This window comes from Ursus maritimus, unplaced genomic scaffold, assembly GCF_017311325.1.
Source record: "Ursus maritimus isolate PB19 unplaced genomic scaffold, ASM1731132v1 scaffold_8, whole genome shotgun sequence".
Lineage (NCBI taxonomy): Eukaryota > Metazoa > Chordata > Mammalia > Carnivora > Ursidae > Ursus > Ursus maritimus.
In genome coordinates, this window is record NW_024426996.1 from 3,951,219 (window position 1) to 3,971,823 (window position 20,605).

Here is a 20,605-nt window from a genome sequence, read left to right on the forward strand (position 1 = left end):
GTAGAAATCGTATGGTTAAAATGTCTACGAACACTTTTCACCTATAGTGAATTATGCCTGAGTTCGGCCAATGTTACAGTGACAACAAAATATAGAGTGCTGTCATGGTTGATGTTTAAATTGTTTTTCAATATCAGAATTTTTGAAACATTTATAAAGCAGAGAGAATATTATAATGAACCACTATTCCACTATTTAGCTTCAATAGTTACCAATATTTTACTATTCTTAATTACATCATTAAGGAGTGAATGATCATCCTCAAAAATAAGGGAATAAAAATGTAATAAAACATCCATTATACAGTTACACAGCTCACAGGGGAATAACACCAAACGAAAACCAAAAAATAACCCATATTTCCTAGTCACAGTATAAGAATGAGTTTCTAGACTGAATAGCGGGAGTTCCAGACTTCAGAAATGAACATGAAGGTCTGGTGCCTTGGAAATGTTATTAAACCAAATATTCTATCCTAAACCAGAGGATTACTCACACTTAAGTTTTATAGGCATAAAAGTATAAATTAAGGCACAATAACCCTACAAAGAATACTCAGATTATTAAACAAAAATCACCAGGCAAGAGAGCATATCCTTCCAGATAAGATACATATTAGAATGGGACTCAAATTTATTGATCTATAAAGTGCAGAATACTCTAACATGATCACTGTTCATTATCTTTACCAGAACTTAGTTAAATTGCACAAAATATGTAATTTGCTAGAAAAATCACTGAGCAGAGGGGCCTGGCTGGTTCAGTTAGTAGAGCATGAGAATCTTGGTCTCAGGGTAGGGAGTTCAAGCTCCATGCTGGGAAGTAGAGCTTACATTAAAAAAAAAAAAAAAAAAGAAAAAGAAAAAAAGAAAAAAAATCGCTAAGTATTTCATGTGTCTAAAAAAATTAAGGTAGCGGTACACTACATATACTTCTGAACTGTTCCAGTTTTACTACATGTAATGGCAAAGTAAAAATAAAAAAAAAAAGAGAACATCCGATTTAAAGAGGATGAGATAACATCCTTACCGTTCCTGGCAAAATTTGCAATTGCCAATGCCCCAGCAAGCTGCAGCTGGTGGTTATTTGATGGAATCCAGGACAGCACCCTTTGAAACACATTACCTTTTCCTCCTTCAAATAATTTCTGCATGGATTCATCTGGAGGTAAATGAAACAGATAAGAGGATAAGAATTAAGAGGAACAAATCCATATTCCCACGTGAATATCCAACTGGATAACTACAGACTTCACAAACGATAATTCACAGAAGGAAAAGCAATGACTCTTTTTATAATAAGCTTTTAGTAGACTGGAAAAAGAGTTTAGGATTTTTCTAGTCTAAGTCTCAAACAACACTCTAGCTTTCAGTCTTTTGGTGCCACGGCTGTCCTACGACAACTCTTCAAATATTGGAAGATAATGAAGACTCCTCTTTTCCAGGTTCATTATCTCTAGTTCACTCCACGACGGATTTAAGGTTTCAAAATCATCACATCAACTGGATTAAATGAGGCAGGAAAGTGAGAAAATGCCTAATATATATAGTGCTCACAAAAGAGACAATATATTTTTTAAAATCTGACAATCATGTTCTTCGATTGACTTAAATTATAACTCACCTCCAAGAAGTAGTAAAACCATTAGATCTGAAGCAGTTTTGAGTTCAGCAATATCATCCTCTTTGTCACTATCCACTTTCTGCTGAACGATCTCTAGTAGACATTCTACCAGGCCTGCTTCAACCAGCTGTAGCTTAATAGCATCTAAAGGATATGTGAGCAAAATAACCAAAACTTGAGATGAAATAAAAGTTCTGTTATAAGCAATCCTTTATGAAAAATTATAATAAAGAAAATGCATGATTTAGATAATACACCTTCAAAGATTTGAGTTTCAAAACGAACTGACAGTGCAGCTTATATACTTTTATTTCATTTTTTTACTTGAAATTAGGTCACTCTTTACAATGTCTGGCAGCACCTAAACAAATTGATTCTCAATTTTGAAGGAAAGTAATAGCACTCCACTGTTATTTTAGATATCATGCTCATGTTTAAAATACTATAAACACCCACACCTTTTAAAATAAAACACATATGCCTGTTATATAGAGTTAAAATATATCCACTAATGGTGTTTGAATAGAAAGTTATTGAAAAGTAGAGCGCTATTAGTAAATTTCAAACTATACCTTAAGCATATTTGGATTCATATTTGTACAGATGTGTTTTTTTCAGAGGCAGTTAAAAAATCTACAACCTTCTGAACTTTAAAACTCATGTTTTTTAAAAGGGCTTCAGGTTTTCATTAATTTGAAGTTTTCCTGGATGATGGATACACAGTGGTTCATTATACTATAGTCCCTCTACATCTTGCATAGGTTTTAAATTTTCCATACTAAAAGTTGAAAGAAAAAAATAACTTTTGAGCTTTCTGATGGATAACCAGCAATGTGGGGGTATTTTAACAAAATTTACATCCAATTATATTGTTAAAAATTCTCTTCAGAGCAAGCTCTACTCTTATCAAATCATTTGTTTGTAACCCTTAATAACTTAAATATTTATTATAGAATTTATTTCACTGCAGATTTTATATTCATATCCATATCTGTCTCCCCCATTACAGCAGATACTATACCTCTTTCATCTTTGTATTTTAACCTGAACTTGTCTACCTAAGCGCTTTGGGTCTATTTTATAGCACTTAAGATAAAAGCAGATCAACTGATCTTTGAAACATTTGCTATACAGAAATTATTAAATTTAAATCTTATTTTTTAGTTGGATTTTATTTTAGTCATTGGTTTCCCTAAGCTCTATATGTATACATCTACAGCAATGGCAGCTTTAGGTTATTTAGGAAAAACAAAAGACCTTTTTTTATACTTGACATTTCTTCTAGGCAATCTTAAGATATAAAAATTTAGGTCCCCCCCTCCAACACCAGGACCACTGATATTCTTTAGAGTATTACCTCAGAATATTATCTCAGAATACACAGAACACTCAACCTGGAATATTTTTTTAAAAGGTACACTTGCACTGTGCCATGCTGAAAGTAGGGCGTTTCCTTGGTTACAGAATGCTAGGGCTAGAAATGTGTGGTGACTAGAACTGAAAGCCATGAGAAAAAGCCTTAAAATTCCTAAAAGCCTTGAATTATACAAATCCCAATTTTAATGTCTCCTTTGCATACAAGGAAAACCAAGGATGAACACTAAAGATAGTACAGAAATAAGTTTTCAAAGGTATCATTCAATGCACTGCACAATTATAAACAGAAGTGAAGGTGGTAAAGGAGAAAACAGATATAAGAAAAACACATATTCCAAGAAAGGTTACAGGTATTTCTCTGGTATAAAACTGACTGAAGGTCACAATAAAAATTTCGCTTGGCCAAACCACCAAATTTTCTTTTTTTTTTTTTTTTTTTTTTTAATGATTTTTTATTATATTATGTTAGTCACCATACAGTACATCCCCGGTTTCCGATGTAAGGCTCGATGATTCATTAGTTGTGTATAACACCCAGTGCACCATGCAATACGTGCCCTCCTTACTACCCATCACCGGTCTATCCCATTCCCCCACCCCCCTCCCCTCTGAAGTCCTCAGTTTGTTTCTCATAGTCCATAGTCTCTCATTAAACCACCAAATTTTCTGCCCAAAGAATAAGTTCTAAAGCATTGAGAAAATTTAAAATGTGTCAAGATTAAAATTTACAGATCTCTCCTCTCACAGTCCGACTGTAATCACATATATATGTGGGAGGCTTTAAGTAGCCTTATGAAGGAGGGTCAGCAAGGCAGTCTGCCAAAGCAGACAGCCCAGCACACATTTATCGACACAGTTCTGCTCAAGGACATCTATTGTTACAACCACCATTTGCTTATACAGGTAAGTATACATACATATGTATTACATATAAATACATACCTATACATTTATGTACATATATATATTTTAAAATCTTTCGTAAATGGTGAAAAAAATGCCACAAATGCAGAAAAGTGCATAATATACGTATTAGCTTAATCAATTACTATGAAGCAAATAACCATGTAACTTCCACCTAGATCAAGAAATTCATTGCCAGCATCCCAGGGAGCCCTCTGTGCATTCCCTTTTCCTATCACATATTCCTCCCTCCATTCCTCTCAAATCACTACCCTGATTTTTATGGTACTCACGTTCATACTTTTCCTTATGATTTTACCAAATAAATAAGCATTCCTGAAAACTACAGTTTAATTTTACCTTTTTTGGAATTTTTAAATAAATGGAATCTTACAATACATATTTTTACTGTTGGCCTTTTTTCTATCAATATTTGTAAGATTTATCTACGCTGTTAGAGTTGTCTTCATTCCTTTTCACAAGTATAATTTTTTCCATTTTAAGAGTATATACCATTTATTCTGTTAATGGATAGGAGTTGTTTCTAATTTTTCATTTATTATAGATAAAGCTAAGAACATTTCTGTAATTGCTCCTGGTGCACATGTACATGCTTCTGGGTGTATTCTAAGAGGAAAATTGGTGGATCATACAGAATACAATCTTGAACCTATTTTCCAAATTGCACCAATCTACACACCCGCCAGCAACTTAATGAGTTTCCACTGCTCCACACCCTCATCAACATTTGGTATTATTAGACTTTCCGGTGGGTATATAGTGTTTTATTTTGCATCTTAATTATTAATGAATTAAGCGTATTTTCACGTGTTTATTAGCCATTTGGATTTTTTTTTTTTTTGTCAAGTGCCTATTTAAATCTTTTATGCATTTTCCCACTGGGCTTTCTACATTTTTCTTAATGATTTGTGGGAGTTTTTATAAATTGTACACATTCTGTTGATTGTAAGTATCTTCTCTCACACACTGTCTTGCTTTTCACTCTCAATGGTGTTTTTTAGTGTCTTTCTTTCATTTTCATAGGAAGTTTTAGCCAAATTTATCAATCTTTTCCTTTATGGTCAGAGATTTTTGTGACCTAAGAAAACTCTCTATAACTCCAAGGCCCCGACGATATTCTCCTATCTTATATTTTTAAGGTATGCTTTCTGGTTTTTACTTTCCCATTTAGGTTATCTATCTAAACTTCTTTTATACAGTACGAAGCAGAGGCGTATATATGTCTTCACTTGTATTTTTTCCCATATTCCCAGCACTGTTTATTGAAAAGACTGTTCTTTCCACGCTGTTTTGCAGTAACAACTTGTTTTTTTCTCCTAATAAAGTAAACACCTATTAATGCATCCATTGGTTTGCAGGTATCCTGTTCTACTGGTCTTCTCATCCATCCTTGTACCAATACCACACTGTTTTTAATTATAGTTTTATCAGAATAAAGGTTTTTTTCTTGATTAATCTTATTAGTGATTTACCAGTTTTATTTAGTCTTTTGGACTTTGGTGATTATATGCTTACATTGCATTATGTATTTTCTATTTTATTAATCTCAGCTCTTTAGATTTCCTTGCCTTTAAGTATGGCTTTACCTATATCATGTAAGATTTATGATACAGTATTGTTTTCATTATTAGAAAATTTTCTAATTTCCAGGGCACCTTGGTGGCTTAGTTGGTTGAGCACCAGACTCTTGGTTTCAGCGCAGGTCATGATCTTTGGGTTGTGAGATCAAGCCCCGAGAAGGCTCTGTGCTCACCGCAGAGCCTGTTTGAGATTCTCTCCCTCTCCCTCCCTCCACTTTTGCATGTGCTCTCTCAAATAAATAAAATCTTAAAAGAAGAAAATTTTCTAATTTCCATCATGATTCTTCTTTGACCTCTGAGGTACTGGAAGTGTATTTTTTACTGTCTAAAGTTATATTTAGATATTAAGTATTTAGATATTTAACATTTCTAAATACTAAATATTTATAAACATTTAGATATTAAATATTAGATATTAAAACTAGGGATTTCTTAGTTATCTTTTTTTTAATTAGACAATTCACTTAAGTCAGAGCACATACTCCATAAGGTTACAATCCTTTGAAATTTGTTAAAACTTTTTCTTTTTTTGTTAACTTTTTAAAATTCAATTAGTTAACATATAGAGTATCATTAGTTTCAGAGGTAGAGTTCAATAATTCATCAGTTGCATATAACACCCAGTGCTCATCACATCACGTGCCCTCCTTAATGCCCATCACCCAGTTACCCCATCCCCTCACCCTCCTCTCCTCCTGCAACCCTCCGTTTCCTATGTTAAGAGTCTCATATGCTTTGTCTCCATCTCTGATTTTGTCTTATTTTATTTCTCCTTCCCTTCTCCTATGTTTGGTTTCTTAAATTCCACATATGAGTGAAACCATATGATAATTATCTTTCTCTGACTTATTTTGTTCAGCATAATACCCTCTAGTTCCACCCATGTCGATGTAAAACTTTTCCATGACTATACATGTTTTATATATTTCATGTGTACTTGAAAAGAAAGGGCCCCGCAGCTGGGTGCAGTATTCTAAAATATGTCCATTAAATCAATTTTCTTAATCATGTTAATCTTTTCTATAACCTTGGTTTTTTTTTTTATCTCCTTGTATCAACTACTGAAAGAGGTATTAAAAGCTCCCATGATATTTATGGATTTGCCTATTTCTCTCCATAATTCTGAGTATTTCTGCTTCATGTGTTTTGGGGTAATGTATACTTATAGCTCCCAGATGAATCAGACCTTTCATCACCTTATCTGTATTGAGTCTTTTAATCTTAAATTCTATTTGATCTGATATTAAATATAACTATCTCAGCCTTTTTTAAGTTTGAATGATTATTTATAAAGATTTATTTATTTTAGAGAGTGCGTGCGTATGTAAGCAGGATCGGGGAGAGGAGGGAGGAAAGGAGAGCAGAGGGAGAGAAGCGGACTCCTCACTGAGCATGGAACCTGATGCGGGGCTCATCCCAGAACCCGAGATCATGACCTGACCCAAAATCAAGAGCCAGATGTTCAAATGACTGAGCCAACCAGGCTCCCCTGAGTGATTATTTTTTTAAATCCTTTTATTCTCAACCTTTTAAATCTCCCTATATTTAACAAGTTTTGTTTGTTTTAAAAAGTATAGTCGATTTTTAAAAATTCAGTTGACAATTGGTCCCTTAATTAAAGGACTTAGGTCAAGTGTATTTAATAAAATTACTGAAATACTGTGTCTTAAATCTAGTGTATTTTGTATGCCCTATTAGTACCCCCTATTTCATGTTCCTTTTTCTCTCCTCTCTTCTGTTATTTTGAAGGCATACTTAGAGAAAAAAATCCTTCCACTAGTTTGGCAGTTACATACTGTTTTTAAAAATTATTTTAGTAATCACCTTAAAAGTTGGTGGTGAACTTTCTCAGTTTTTACTCTGAAAATATCTTTATTTTGCCTTTAGTTTTTGTTTTTTTTTTTTAAGATTTTATTTATTTGACAGAGAAAGAGAGAGAGCACAAGTGGGGTGGGGGGCAGCAGGCAGAGGGAGAGGGAGAAGCAGGCTCCCCTGCTCATGACCTGAGCTGAAGGCACACGCTTAACTGACTGAGCCACCCAGGCGCCCTTGCCTTTAGTTTTGAAGGATGTTTTCACGGGGTTCAGAATTCTAGGTTGGCATTTTTTTTTCCAGCGCGTAGAAGATGTTTCATTGTCATGTGGATTTCATTGTTGTTCTGGAAGATAAGCAATCAGCCAAACTGTCACCCTTTTTAAGATGAAATCTATTTTTTTCCTGGCTGTTTTTAAGATTTTTGTCATTAGTTTCCTGTAGTTTCAAGATAATGTATCTAGATGTAGATTTCTTTTTATCAGGTCTGAGACTCATTTGGGTTTTGGAATATTTGTTATCTTCCATTAATAATTTCTGGAAAATTCTCTGTCAAAATTTAAAAAAATATTGACTCTGCTTCCCCCACCACTTTTTGGAACTCCAAAAACTGTATGTGAGAGCTTCTCACTGTGCCCTCTGTACTTCTCTTTTTATGTATATTATTTTTTTCTCTCTTTATACTTCATTCTGGATTTTCTTCCAATCTATCTTCCAGTTCACTGGTTCTCTAAGATAACTGTATTTAATCTAAATCCATCCATTAGGTTCTTCTTTTGGGTTGTATTTTTTTCAATTCAGGAATTTCCAATTGTTTCTTTTCCAAATCTGCTATGTCACTTTTTATAGTTTCTAGTTTCCTTCTAAATTTTTCAAGCTTCCCTTTAACTCTCTGAATATAATAAGCATACCTATATTGAGTCAATGTCTAATAATTCCAGTATCTGGAGATTTGCTGTTGTTGACTGATCTTTGTGCTGGTTCTTGCTTACAATGTCTTGTCCTTACTGATTCTGTGCTAGACACTGTATTTGAAAAATTATTTATATGGGATGGTTTGTTTACTCTGGTTCACTCTTATTCCTATGGTATATCCCTTTAGATTTTTTTTTTTTTTTTTTACCAAAGATGGGAATAGTTTACCAGTGTTCACACTGTCCCTTTGCCCTGCAAGGCTTCATAAGTGAAGTTCAGCCTCTCAGGTGCTTTTTCCAGATGGGTATAAAAATGTGTAAGCTACAGAACTATGTGTTTGCCAAGACTTTAAAATCAAAGGAACTTGGAAAGTAGCTCTGGCAAATGTAGATATAGTTACAGAGTAGATAATATAGCTGAAGTTACAGATACCCAAAATAGAACATCACATCATTAATAAAGCAAAGAAGGCTTTTGAGTTAAATAGCTGGCAATTAAGTAATATTAGGAAAACTGGAAAAAGCATACATCACAAAAAAATCAAGAGATGCATTTATTTTCTCACCATTTTCTGCCAATGGAGCAAGAACTTCAAAAATCATTTCCCTTTTATCATGTTCTATTTGTTTCTTGAAGAGTTTTACCAGCTCTTCAGCAATGTTTGTACTGGCAAACTGTTCTTTACTCGACTCTGCAAAACAGGAGAGGTAACCTTAGAGTAAACACGCAAAATTAAATGCAGAAATTGTATTCTATTACTTGCAATACATGCTCATTTTGTACAATTACTGATAAACACAAATACTTTTCAAGTACAGGAACTATAAGATACACTTTAAATGCTGCTGAAAGGGAAAAACGGCTTTAAAGAAAACGTTCCAACCCAGTTTTATTCAACGCTATAAAAAATGTTCACTAGCATAACGTATAGGTAACCATAGCAACAATTAAATTACTAAGTTATAAATTCATAATTTCAAGGCTGTTAGTCAAAGAAGAAAAACTGCTCATACAGACTACATTTTACATGGCTGAAGTAAAGATGACTTATCATCATTACGTTTAGATCATTAAAATGGTATGCTCTTGCACTGGTCCTGACATGCCTGCTATTAAAGGTCAATTTTTCACATGTACGTGGGGTATCATTCCCTCCTGCCTCTTCAGCATTTCCAATCTCTCCTCGCTGTAGAGGCCCATCATCAGCATTTAAATATGCTCTAATATTTCTCACACAAAAAAGCAATATTAAAAAATTTCTCGGGGCACCTGGGTGGCTCAGTTGGTTGAGCCTCCAACTCTTGGTTTGGGCTCAGGTCATGATCTCATGGGTCATGGGATTGAGCCCCTCAATGGGATCCATGCTCAGCAGGGAGTCTATGAAGATTCTCTCCTTCTGCCCCTCCCCCCACTCACAGATGTGTGCTCAAATAATCTTTAAAAAAAATAAAAATAAAACAACTACTTTTCTTCAACTACCATCCAATCTCTGTTCATTTTCACAAACAAGTTTCTTGATAGCACCATCTACATACACTGTCTCTACTTTCTCAACTCACATTCGCTTTTAAACCCGTTTCAAACTAATTTTGGCACACCTGCTCCTCCCCTTCTACCAGACCTCTATAAATTCCAGTTCCTTGGGACTTGATCATTTTCTTTCTTATCTTTTTGGTCCTTACTCTCATCCCAGACAATCTAATTCTCTTCCATAGCAACAAAACAGCACCTGTATGTTGATACTTATACAATCTTATCTCTAGCCCTCTTCTGTACTTCAAGCTCTTACTTAACTGCCACCTGACATCTCCATTTGAATAAATTATCCCCCTCTAGTATCCAGACTCAATGTCTAAAATTAGGACTTTTGGTATTACCTGAAATGTTTTTCTTCCAGACTTCCTTTACTTCCTTTACTTGGTAAATGAACAGTCCATCTATCCATCTACGTAGGCAGAAACCTAGCAGTCATTGCTCACTTGTTCTCATTCAACTTTACCTCCAGTGAATTACCAAACTCTACCAATTTGCCTCCCAAATACAACTGGAATCCATTCCATTTCTCTCAGGTATCTTCTTAATTTCTTTTGCTGCCTCAGATGTCCTAATAATTTATCCAGAATTTTCATCTGTTTTGGGGGCACAGCTGACATCCTAGAATTTCTTTCAATCAATATCTTGAGACGTTCTTTTCTTTCCAGTATTAGATACTCTATTATCTACATCCTTTTGCTTTCACTTGTTGTAAGCATCCTCCAGCAGCTTCCAAATACACTTTCTATACTACTACATATAAGAGGTAAATATTTTTAAATCTTGACTGTCTGAAAATGCTTTATCCCATCTAGAGTTTATGCCTCTAATTTAAATTAGTCCCTCACCTCATTCCATTACTTTCTCATACTAACAATTATCACAATATATATGACTGTTTGTAAATTTGTTTAAAATTTTTCCATCTCACCCACAAGGCCATAGCTCCTTGAGGGCAAGGGCAGTGTGTATTAACTACCACAAACACCATGTATAGTAGAGTGCCCAGTACATAGTAGGTGTTCAAAATAATGCTTGACTGAATGACTGTGTGACTGAATGAAAAATTAAATAAATACAAGTGGTAGGTTCTGCTCTCCAGTTTCAAGTAAACCTCTGTTGGTATCAAATAAAAAATACTGCAAATTCAACTAAAAGAGAAAGGAGAAACACAAATCTTAACACGGCTTCATGGTTTTGATTCATTTCTTTTTACACTGCTTTTGGTGCCTGCATCAGATCTATGCCAAAATGATGAAAACCTACCTCAAAACTTTGATTCCTTCGTGCCATAAAAAAGTAGTAGGAATGGAGTGTCTTTTCCAATAAGCTACCTAAACCCTCAGAGATCATATTCTACAAATGTCAGCACACCTTACCATATAAAATGAGTTTGATATAAATAGGGATGATTAAAGTCCTGAGCATTGCTGACTGCTCCTTTGCTTCAGACAGTTCTTCAAATGGGAAGAATTTCAGGAACATAAAATCACAGGTGAAGTAGACAGACATCAACATTTATGTATGTGCTCCCATTCTTTTTAAAAATAATAGTATTAGTGTTCTTTTTTCCAATCCATATTCTACTCCTTCGAACACTTATTAAAAAAGTAAAACCAAATCACTCCTGCTAAGTTATTCAGGCCATTTGCCACCACAAGGAAACAATGCACTATGATTAATATACATATTAAAGAACAAGAGGGGCGCCTGGGTGGCACAGCGGTTAAGCGTCTGCCTTCGGCTCAGGGCGTGATCCCGGCGTTATGGGATCGAGCCCCACATCAGGCTCCTCCGCTATGAGCCTGCTTCTTCCTCTCCCACTCCCCCTGCTTGTGTTCCCTCTCTCGCTGGCTGTCTCTATCTCTGTTGAATAAAATAAATAAAATCTTAAAAAAAAAAAAAATAAAGAACAAGATCTGTATTTATCCTGAAGGTGGATACAGAGAAAAGGCAGGATTAAAGTATGATTTGGACATTATATTTGAATCAAATGTCATGGATGCTTAACACACCCTTAGCAAGAACCCTCATTTTGTAAAGTGTTTTTTTTTTTAAGATTTTATTTATTTTAGTGATACAGACTGAGAGAGAAAAAACATAAGAGGGGGGAGGGTCAGAGGGAGAAGGAGACTCCCTGCCAAGCAGGGAGCCTGATGCAGGTCTTGATCCTGGGACTACTGGGATCATGACCTGAGTTGAAGGCAAACACTCAACCAACTGAAACGCTCAGGCACCCCTGAAGTTATTTTTATCAAAATTATACATGAGCTTAAAGAGATACTTAGTTCTAATACTTATGTTACCAGAAAAATCCAGTCTCCTCCTCCCATTTTTCCTTCTCAGAAGCCAAGCACATAAAGTTCTCTTAGCTAAGTCATTGGTATTTACCTCCATATTTTTAAATAACATATTTGTATTGGCACTTTTTGATTTTTTGGTTTAAATATTTTTGATTGACTTTCCATTATAAACAATTAGGCCTTAGCGATTTTGTCCCCCCCCCACCATACCCTTCATCTTCTCAATATTAATTATACTGTAATTTTGGTTATATCAGTAATTAGTGTTTTAATAATATAGTATTTCATCTTCCCTAGAATTATTTTTTGTTCCTCTGGGATTTTTTTTTCATTTGCTTAGTTTTCCATGTACTTATCATTAATTCAGCTCCAAACTGTTGATCAGCTGTCTGATCTTCTCTTATGAAGCTCACTTTAGGTAATCAATCAATTTCATCTCCTCCAAGAATTACCCCAACCCCCACTCTAGCAGCCTCTGACTTGTTCCAATCTGGACTAGTTGCTCTTTGAAAACAGGCCATTTGGGGCTCTCATGTCACCATCCTACTAGGAATTCTTCTTCTCCTGTTGGATCTCTTGTCTCCTGATTCCTATGTAGTCTTCTTTCTTACTTTAAATCCCTTGCTTTGGTGGAACACATCTTCCAGTGGCTTCCAGAGGAAAACTATGTAGGATATTAATTTTCTGAGATGTTCATGTTTGATAATGTCTTTATTATACCTTCACACTTGTTTGGCAGTTTGATTGGGTATAGAATTCTATATTGGAAATAATTTTCCCTCCAATTTTTGAAGGCAGCATTTTATTTTCTTCTGGCTGCCAGTGTTTTGAGACATCTAATGTTTACAGATTCACAGTCTTTTGTGTGCAACTTTCTGTCCTCTAAGTTTGTAAGATGTTCTTTGTCCCATTTTAAAATTTCAAACAGATGTGCCATGATCTGAGTCTATTTTCATCCACTGGGCTAGGCATCTGACAGACCCTTCCAATCATGGAAAATTATGTATTTTAGTTCTGTGATACTTAAGTTATTTAGCAATGGTCTCCTGTTTATCTATTCCTGAAACTTTTGGCTTAATTCCCTATCTGTATTTTCTCCTGTATTTTCTATCCTCTTGTTTTTTGCTTTACTTCTGCAACTATTTCTCCAAACAACTTTCATTTTAGCTATTGTGCTTTTAATGTTTAAGATTTTTTGTTCTGTTCGTTTCTTTAAAAATAGCATCCTGTTACAGTTTCACACTCACAGTATTTTTTCTCACTTACCTGAGTATATTTGCCCTTTTTTCCTCACCCTGCATCGTTTTTATTTCCTCCAAATTGTTTTTTCTATTTATTTCATTACCTTTCATGTTAGGAGCTATCCTTACCTCTCTAATTGTCTATATATTGATTAAAAATTGGGATTTAAATTGGTGGGGAAGATGGTAGAGTAAGAAGGCCTAACCTTGCCCTGTCTAATGGATACAACCAGATAATACCCATATCAGCATAAATAACCCAGGAAATGACCTGAAGACTGGCAGAACAAACTCTACAACTATAGGCAGGGAAGAGGTCACATCAAAGAAGGTAAGAAGGTGGTCTGGAAGCGAAACAAACTTTGGCTGTCCGTGGTAAGGAGGGAGCCAATGGTGTAGAGAAGGGCAGAAAATAGACTTTCACACAAGGAGCCCATAAATGGAGGAAGAATCTCTGTAATATTTACCTCTGATAGTGAGAGGGGCCAAATTTTGTAAGTTCTTAAAACCACTGGGACTTACAGCCTGGAATTTTAAAATTAGGGACTCAGCTCTCGAAGAGCCCAGAAGGCATGAGGAAGTGGAGTTCCTGCCCTTAAAGAGACAGAACGACAAACAGACCATGCAGATACAGCATAAAACCAACAGTTTGAAAAATGCTAGGGAGCAGACAGGAGGGGGAATAATTTGCTCATCTCAGAGCACAGTTAGGTGAGACAAGGATCATGGAGAGATCCCTCCAGGAACAAAGGAGCTGGCAGATGGCATTTCCCTCCTCCCCTGACAGCATAAAGAATGGCCACCTGTGGAACCAGCCTGGTATCCACACTCCTTACCTAACTTGGTTGCATTAAGCACCCCTCACTCCCCACACTTTGGCAGATCTACCTTTCCCAGTCATGCTCACCTCAGACCCAGTGCTGTGCCCCCCACCCTCCTCCCCAGAAGACCAGTGCAAACCTTGTCAATACCATATCTCCTGACTTGCCCATTTAGTGACACCTTGGTCCTGGCAGGGGCAGGTCTAGTTTTGCAAGCAGACCACCACACACCTTGCTGCATACAGTGGACCAAGAGCCTCTGCAGACAATTACACTGAAGGAAAAAGAGGTCAAGACTCAACAGCACAGCACATGCAACACACATAGGGAGATGGTCCCTGAAGTGCCAGGCCCTGGGGAACAGGGGACACTGCATTGCAGGGCACTACAGGACCTCTTCTTCATAAGACTACTACTGTTAAGAGCAAGAGAAGTAGCTAACTTTCTTAACACACAGAAACAGACACAGAAAGTCAGACAAAATGAGACAGAGAAACAACTCCCAAAAAAGAACACAATCAAACCACAGCAAGAGACCAAAGCAAAACAGATATAAGTACTCTGCCTGGTAGAGAATTTAAAGTAATGATCATAAAGATACTCACTGGACTAGAGAAAAGAGTGGAGGCCATCAGTGAGACCCTTAACACAGAGATGAAAAAGAACCAATCAGAGATCAAGGACACAATAAATGAAATTAAAAATACACTTGATGGAACAAATATCAGGTTAGATGAAGCAGAGAAATAAATTAATGGCCTGGAAGACAGTAATGGACAGTAACTGAGCCGAACAAAGGAAAGAAAATTATGCAAATTGAGAATAGTCTTAGGGAACTCAGTGATTCCATCAAGCATAACAACATCTACGTTATAGGGAACTCAGAAAAACAAGAGAGAGATAAGAGGGCAGAAAATTAATCTGAAGAAATAATAGCTGAAAACTTCCCTGATTTGGGGAAGGAAATAGATATCCAGATCAAGGAGGCACAGACATTCCCCCCAAAAATTCAACCTAAGGATGTCCACACCAAGACACATAATAATAAAAAAGGCAAAAGGTAGTGATAGAGAAAAAAAATTTTAAAGCAGCAAGAAAAAAGACAGTTACATACAAGGGAAACCCCATAAGGCTATCAGTGGATTTTTCAGCAGAAACTTTGCAGGCCAGAGGAGAGTGGCATGATACATGCAAAGTGCTGTAAGGAAAAATCTGCAGCCAAGAATACTATAACAAGGGTATCATTCAGAATAGAAAGAGAGATAAAAAGTCTCTCGAAGAGTTCATGACCACCAAACCAACCTTACAAGCAATATTAAGGGAGACTCTTTGGATGAAAAAGGAAAGACCGCAAGTGAGAGTAAGAAAAGTAAAAAGCACAAAAGCAATAAAAGTAAGTATTTCTGTAAAAATCAGTCAAGGGATTTATAAAATAAAAAGATGTAAAGTATGATACCATATACTAAAATTATGGGCGGAAGAAAAGTAAAGAATGGACTCAAACTTAAGTAACCATCAACTTATTATAGACTGCTATACACAGAAGACGTTATATACAAACCTGATGGTAACCACAAATCAAAAACCAGTAATAGACATGCAAAAAATAAAAACAAAGGAATCCGAATAGAGCACTTAAAAAAGCCACCAAACTATGAAAGAGAAGAAGAGAAGAAAGAGAGAATCTACAGAAACAACCACAAAACAAGTAACAAAATGGCAGTAAATACATATCTGTCATAATTATTTTGAATGCAAATGGCTTAAGGCTCCAATGAAAAGACATAGGCTGAAGAAGTGGTTTTCATAGGGTGAAGCAGTGGATAAAAAAACAAGACCCATCTATATGCTGCTTACAAGAGACTCATTTCAGACCAAAATACACCTGCAGATTGAAAGTGAAGGGATGGAGAAACATTTATCAGGCAATGGATGCCAAAAGAAAGCTGGAATAGCAATACTTATATTGGACAAAAGAGACTTTAAAACAAAGACTGTTAACAAGGGACAAAGAAAGATACTACATAGTAATAAAGGGGACAATCCAACAAGAGGATATAATAACTATAAATATTTATGCACCCAACATAGAAGTACCCAAATACATAAAAAAGTTCATAACAAATCAATAGTAATACAATAATAGCAAGGGACTTTAATACCCCACTTACATCAATGGACAGATCATCCAAACAGAAAATCAACAAGGAAATTATGGCTTTGAATAACACACTGGATTTAATAGACAAATTCAGAACATTCCATCCTAAAACAGCAGAATATACATTCAAGTGCACACAGAACACTTTCAGAAGAGATCACATATTAGGCCACAAAACAAGTCTTAGTTAAAAAAAAAAATCAAAGTCATATCATCATCATCTCTCTCTTAAAGATCTTATTTATTTATTTGAGAGAGAAAGAGAGAGTGAGCACGAGCAGGGGGAGGGGAAGAGGGAGAGGGAGCAGCAGACACCCTGCTGAGTAGGGAGCCCAACATGGAGCTCAATCCCAGGACCCTGAGATCATGACCTGAGCTAAAGGTAGAAGCTTAACTGACTGAGCCACCTAGATGCCCCACCATGCATCTTTTCTGACCACAATCCCATGAAATTAGAATTCAATCACAAGAAGAAATCTGGAAAGAGCACAAATACATGGAGGTTAAATAACATGCTACCAAATAAATGAATGGGCCGGCCAAAAATCAAAGAAGAAATTAAAAATTACATGAAAAAAAGAAAATGAAAACACAATGGTCCAAAATCATTGGGATGCAGCAGAAGTGGTTCTAAGAAGGAAGTTTATAGCAATACTACCTCAAGAAGCAAAACAAATCTCAAATAAACAACCTAACCTTACACCTAAAGGAGCTAGAAAAAGAACAAATGAAAGCCAAACTCAACAAAAGGAAGGAAATAATAAAGACAAGAGCAGAAATAATAAAGACAAGATCAGAAATAAATGATACAGAAACCAAAAAATCATAGAGCTGATTGATGAAACCAGGAGGTGGTTCTCTGAAAAGATCAACCAAATTGATAAACCTCTAGGAAGACTCATTAAAAAAAAAAAAAAAAAAGAGGGCCACCCAAATACCAATTACTTGGACAACTTATGAGCAATGGATAAATTCCTAGAAATATGTAACCTACCAAAACTAAGGAGGAAGAAATAGAAAATCTGGACAGACCAATTACCGGCAATGAAATTAAATCAAGTAACTGAAAAACTCCCAACAAACAAAAGTGCAGGACCAGACGTTTCACAGGTAATTTCTACCAAACATTTAAAGAAGAGTTAATACCCACTCTTCTCAAACTATTCCAACAAATACAAGAGTAAGGAAATCTTCCAAATTCATTTTAGGAGGCCAGTATCAACCTGACACCAAAACTAGATAAAGACACTACTAGGAAAGAGAACTACAGGTAAATATCTCTCATGAATATAGATGCAAAAATTCTCAACACAAAATACTAACAAACTGAATCCAACAATACATTAAAAAAATCAAACACCACAAGCAAGTGGGTTATTCCTGGGATGCAAGTGTGGTTCAATATTTGCAAAACAATCAATGTGATACATCACATTAATAAAAGAAAGGATAAAAGCCACATGATCATTTTAATAGAAGCAGAAAAAGCATTTGACAAAGAAAGACATCCATTCATTACAAAAACGCTCAACAAAGTAGTTCTAGAAGGAACACATCTCAATATAATGAAGGCCTTATATGAAACACCCACAGCCAACATCATACTCAGTGGTGCAAAACTGAAAGCTTTTCCCCTAAGGTCAGGAACAAGTCAAGGATACCACTCTCAAGACTTCTATTCAACATAGTACTGGAAGTCCTAGCCACAGCAATTAGACAACATAAAGAGATAAAGGCATCCAAATTGGTAAGGAAGAAGTAAAACTCTCAGTATTTGCAGGTGATGTAATACTATACATAGAAAACCCCAAAGACACCACCAAAAAACTATTAGAGGATAAACGATTTCAGTAAAGTAGCAGGACACAAAATCAATGTACAGAAATCTGTTGTATTACTATACACTAATAATGAAGCAGGAGAAAATGAAATGAAGAAAATAATCCCATTTACAGTGGCATTGAAAAAAATAGGATATCTAACAAACTTAACTAAGTGAAGGACCTGTATTCTGAAAACTATAGAACACTGATGAAAGAAATTCCAGACAATTCGAAGAAATGGAAAAACATTCCATGTTCATGGATTAGAAAAACAAATAGCATTAAAATGTCTATACTATTCAAAGCAACCTACAGGTTTAATGCAATCCCTATCAAAACACCAAAAGTATTTTTCATGGAACTAGAACAAACAATCTTTAAATTTGTATGGAACCATGAAAGACCCTGAATACCCAAAGCAATCTTGAAAAATAAAAACAAAACTGGAGGTATCAAAATCTCTGACTTCAAGTTATATTGCAAAGCAATAGTATTTAAAACAGTATGGTACTAGCATAAAAATAGACAAGTAGATCAATGGAATAGAACAGAAAACCCAGAAGTAAACCCATGATTATATGGTCAATTCATCTTCGACAAAGGAGGAAAGAGTATCTAATAGGAAAAAGACAGTTCCTTCAATAAATGATGTTGGGAAAACTGGACAGCTACATGCACTGTTTTTCACCATACACAAAAATAAACACAAAATGGATGAAAGACCTAAATGTGAGACTGAAACCACAAAAATCCTAGAAAAGAGCACAGGTAGTAATCTCTCTGACATTGGCCGTAGCAACATTTTACTAGATAATGTCTCCTGGGCAAGGGAAATAAAACCAAAAGTAAACTATTGGGACTACATCAAAATAAAAAACTTCTGCACAGCAAAGGAAACAATCAACAAAACTAGAAGGCCACCTACTAAACGGAAGAAGATATCTGCAAATGACATGTCCAATAAAGGGTTAGTATCCAAAATATATAAATAACTGATACAACTTAATACCCAAAAAACAAATAATCCAATTAAAAATTGGCAGAAGACACAAACACGTATTTCTCCAAAAAAGCAGACAACATGGTAAGATGCTCAATTTCACTCATCATCAGAGAAATGCAAATCAAAACTACAATAAGATACTGCCCCACACCTATCAGAAAGGCTAAAATGGAAAACACAAGAAACAAGTGTAGGTGAGGACGCAGAGAAAGGGGAACGCTCTTGCATTATTCGTGGGAATGCAAATTTGTGCAGCCATTATGAAAAACAGGACGGAGTTTCCTAAAAAAATTAAACACAGAACTACCCTACAATCCAGGAATCACACTACTGGGTATTTAACCCCAAAATACAAAAACAGTAATTCAAAAGGATACACTGCAACCTTATTTACAATAGCCAAACTATGGAAGCTGCCCATGTGTCCATCAATAGATGCATGGATAAAGAAGTGGTACATATTTATAATGGATTATTATTCAGCCATAGAACAGAATGAAATCTTGCCATTTGCAATGACATGGATGGAACTAGACAGTGTTATGCTAAGAGAAGTCAGAGAAAGACAAATACAACATGCTCTCACTCATATGTGGAATTTAAGAAACAAAACAAACAAGCAAAGGAAAAAAACAAAAAAAGGGACAAACCAAGAAACAGATTCTTAACTACAGAGAACAAGCTGAAGGTTACTAGAGGGGAGGTGGGCTGGGGGATGCGGGAAATAGGGGAGGAGGATTAAAGAGTATACTCAATCATGATAAAAAATAAATAAAATGAAAAAAATTGGGATTTAAAAACTGATTCGGAGCTATGAGTTTGAGCGATCTTGTTAACTACAAGATTATCCGTAAGAGCAGTCAGATGGCCTTTTTATATAAGTATCTTTATGTTCTGTAGGACAAATGGGATAATAACATTGGGGTTCTCAGCATCAGTGTATCTATTTTCACTTAAACCATTTTTGGAATGGTACTCTGGTACCTGTTACTTCAAGTTAGTTTGATGTCCCCAGATTACAAATTTTCTATTTTTAGCCTTTCTAGAGAATAAATACAGTCTTTTGTTTACATGGGAAGGGGTAGTGCGGAAAGGGGCTTTCTGGCAGTAATGACTTCCCTACAAGAACATGCCCCTTATGAAGGACCTCTTCCACCTGCCCAGAAAGGGGAGAAGGGGAAGCATAAGAAGTGCCTGGTGGGGAGCCTCAGTTCCTATTTCATGGATGTGAAGTGCCCAGGATGCTACAACATCACGAGTCTTTAGCCATGCACAAAGGGTAGTTTTGTGTGTTGGCTGCTCCACTGTCCTCTGTCAGCCTACAGGAGGAAAAGCAAGGCTTACAGAACGATGCTCCTGCAGATGGAGGCAACACTAAAACACCCTGAATCAGATGAGTGGGAAACTATCTCAATAAACACATTTTGGATAAAATAAAATAAAAGTATGGAAAGGAATGAGATTTTAATACCACCAAATTCTGATCCTT

The 20,605-nt window shown here is 35.7% G+C and overlaps 1 protein-coding gene and 1 pseudogene across 6 annotated transcripts in view; one reads left to right on the forward strand and one right to left on the reverse strand.

The window, feature by feature from the left end:
• The window catches only part of RAP1GDS1 (Rap1 GTPase-GDP dissociation stimulator 1), a 145,245-nt gene that overhangs the window by 16,640 nt on the left and 108,000 nt on the right, over positions 1–20,605 (reverse strand). For all 6 annotated transcript variants that reach the window (XM_008707181.2, XM_008707182.2, XM_040624986.1 and 3 more), the window contains 3 exons: positions 8,797–8,922; positions 1,624–1,767; positions 1,030–1,161 (listed from right to left, as the gene is read on the reverse strand). In XM_008707181.2, coding sequence (XP_008705403.1) covers positions 1,030–1,161; positions 1,624–1,767; positions 8,797–8,922 — 402 coding nt within the window. The remainder of the gene's footprint in view (positions 1–1,029; positions 1,162–1,623; positions 1,768–8,796; positions 8,923–20,605) is intronic.
• On the forward strand, positions 20,205–20,545 carry LOC121101428 (annotated as a pseudogene).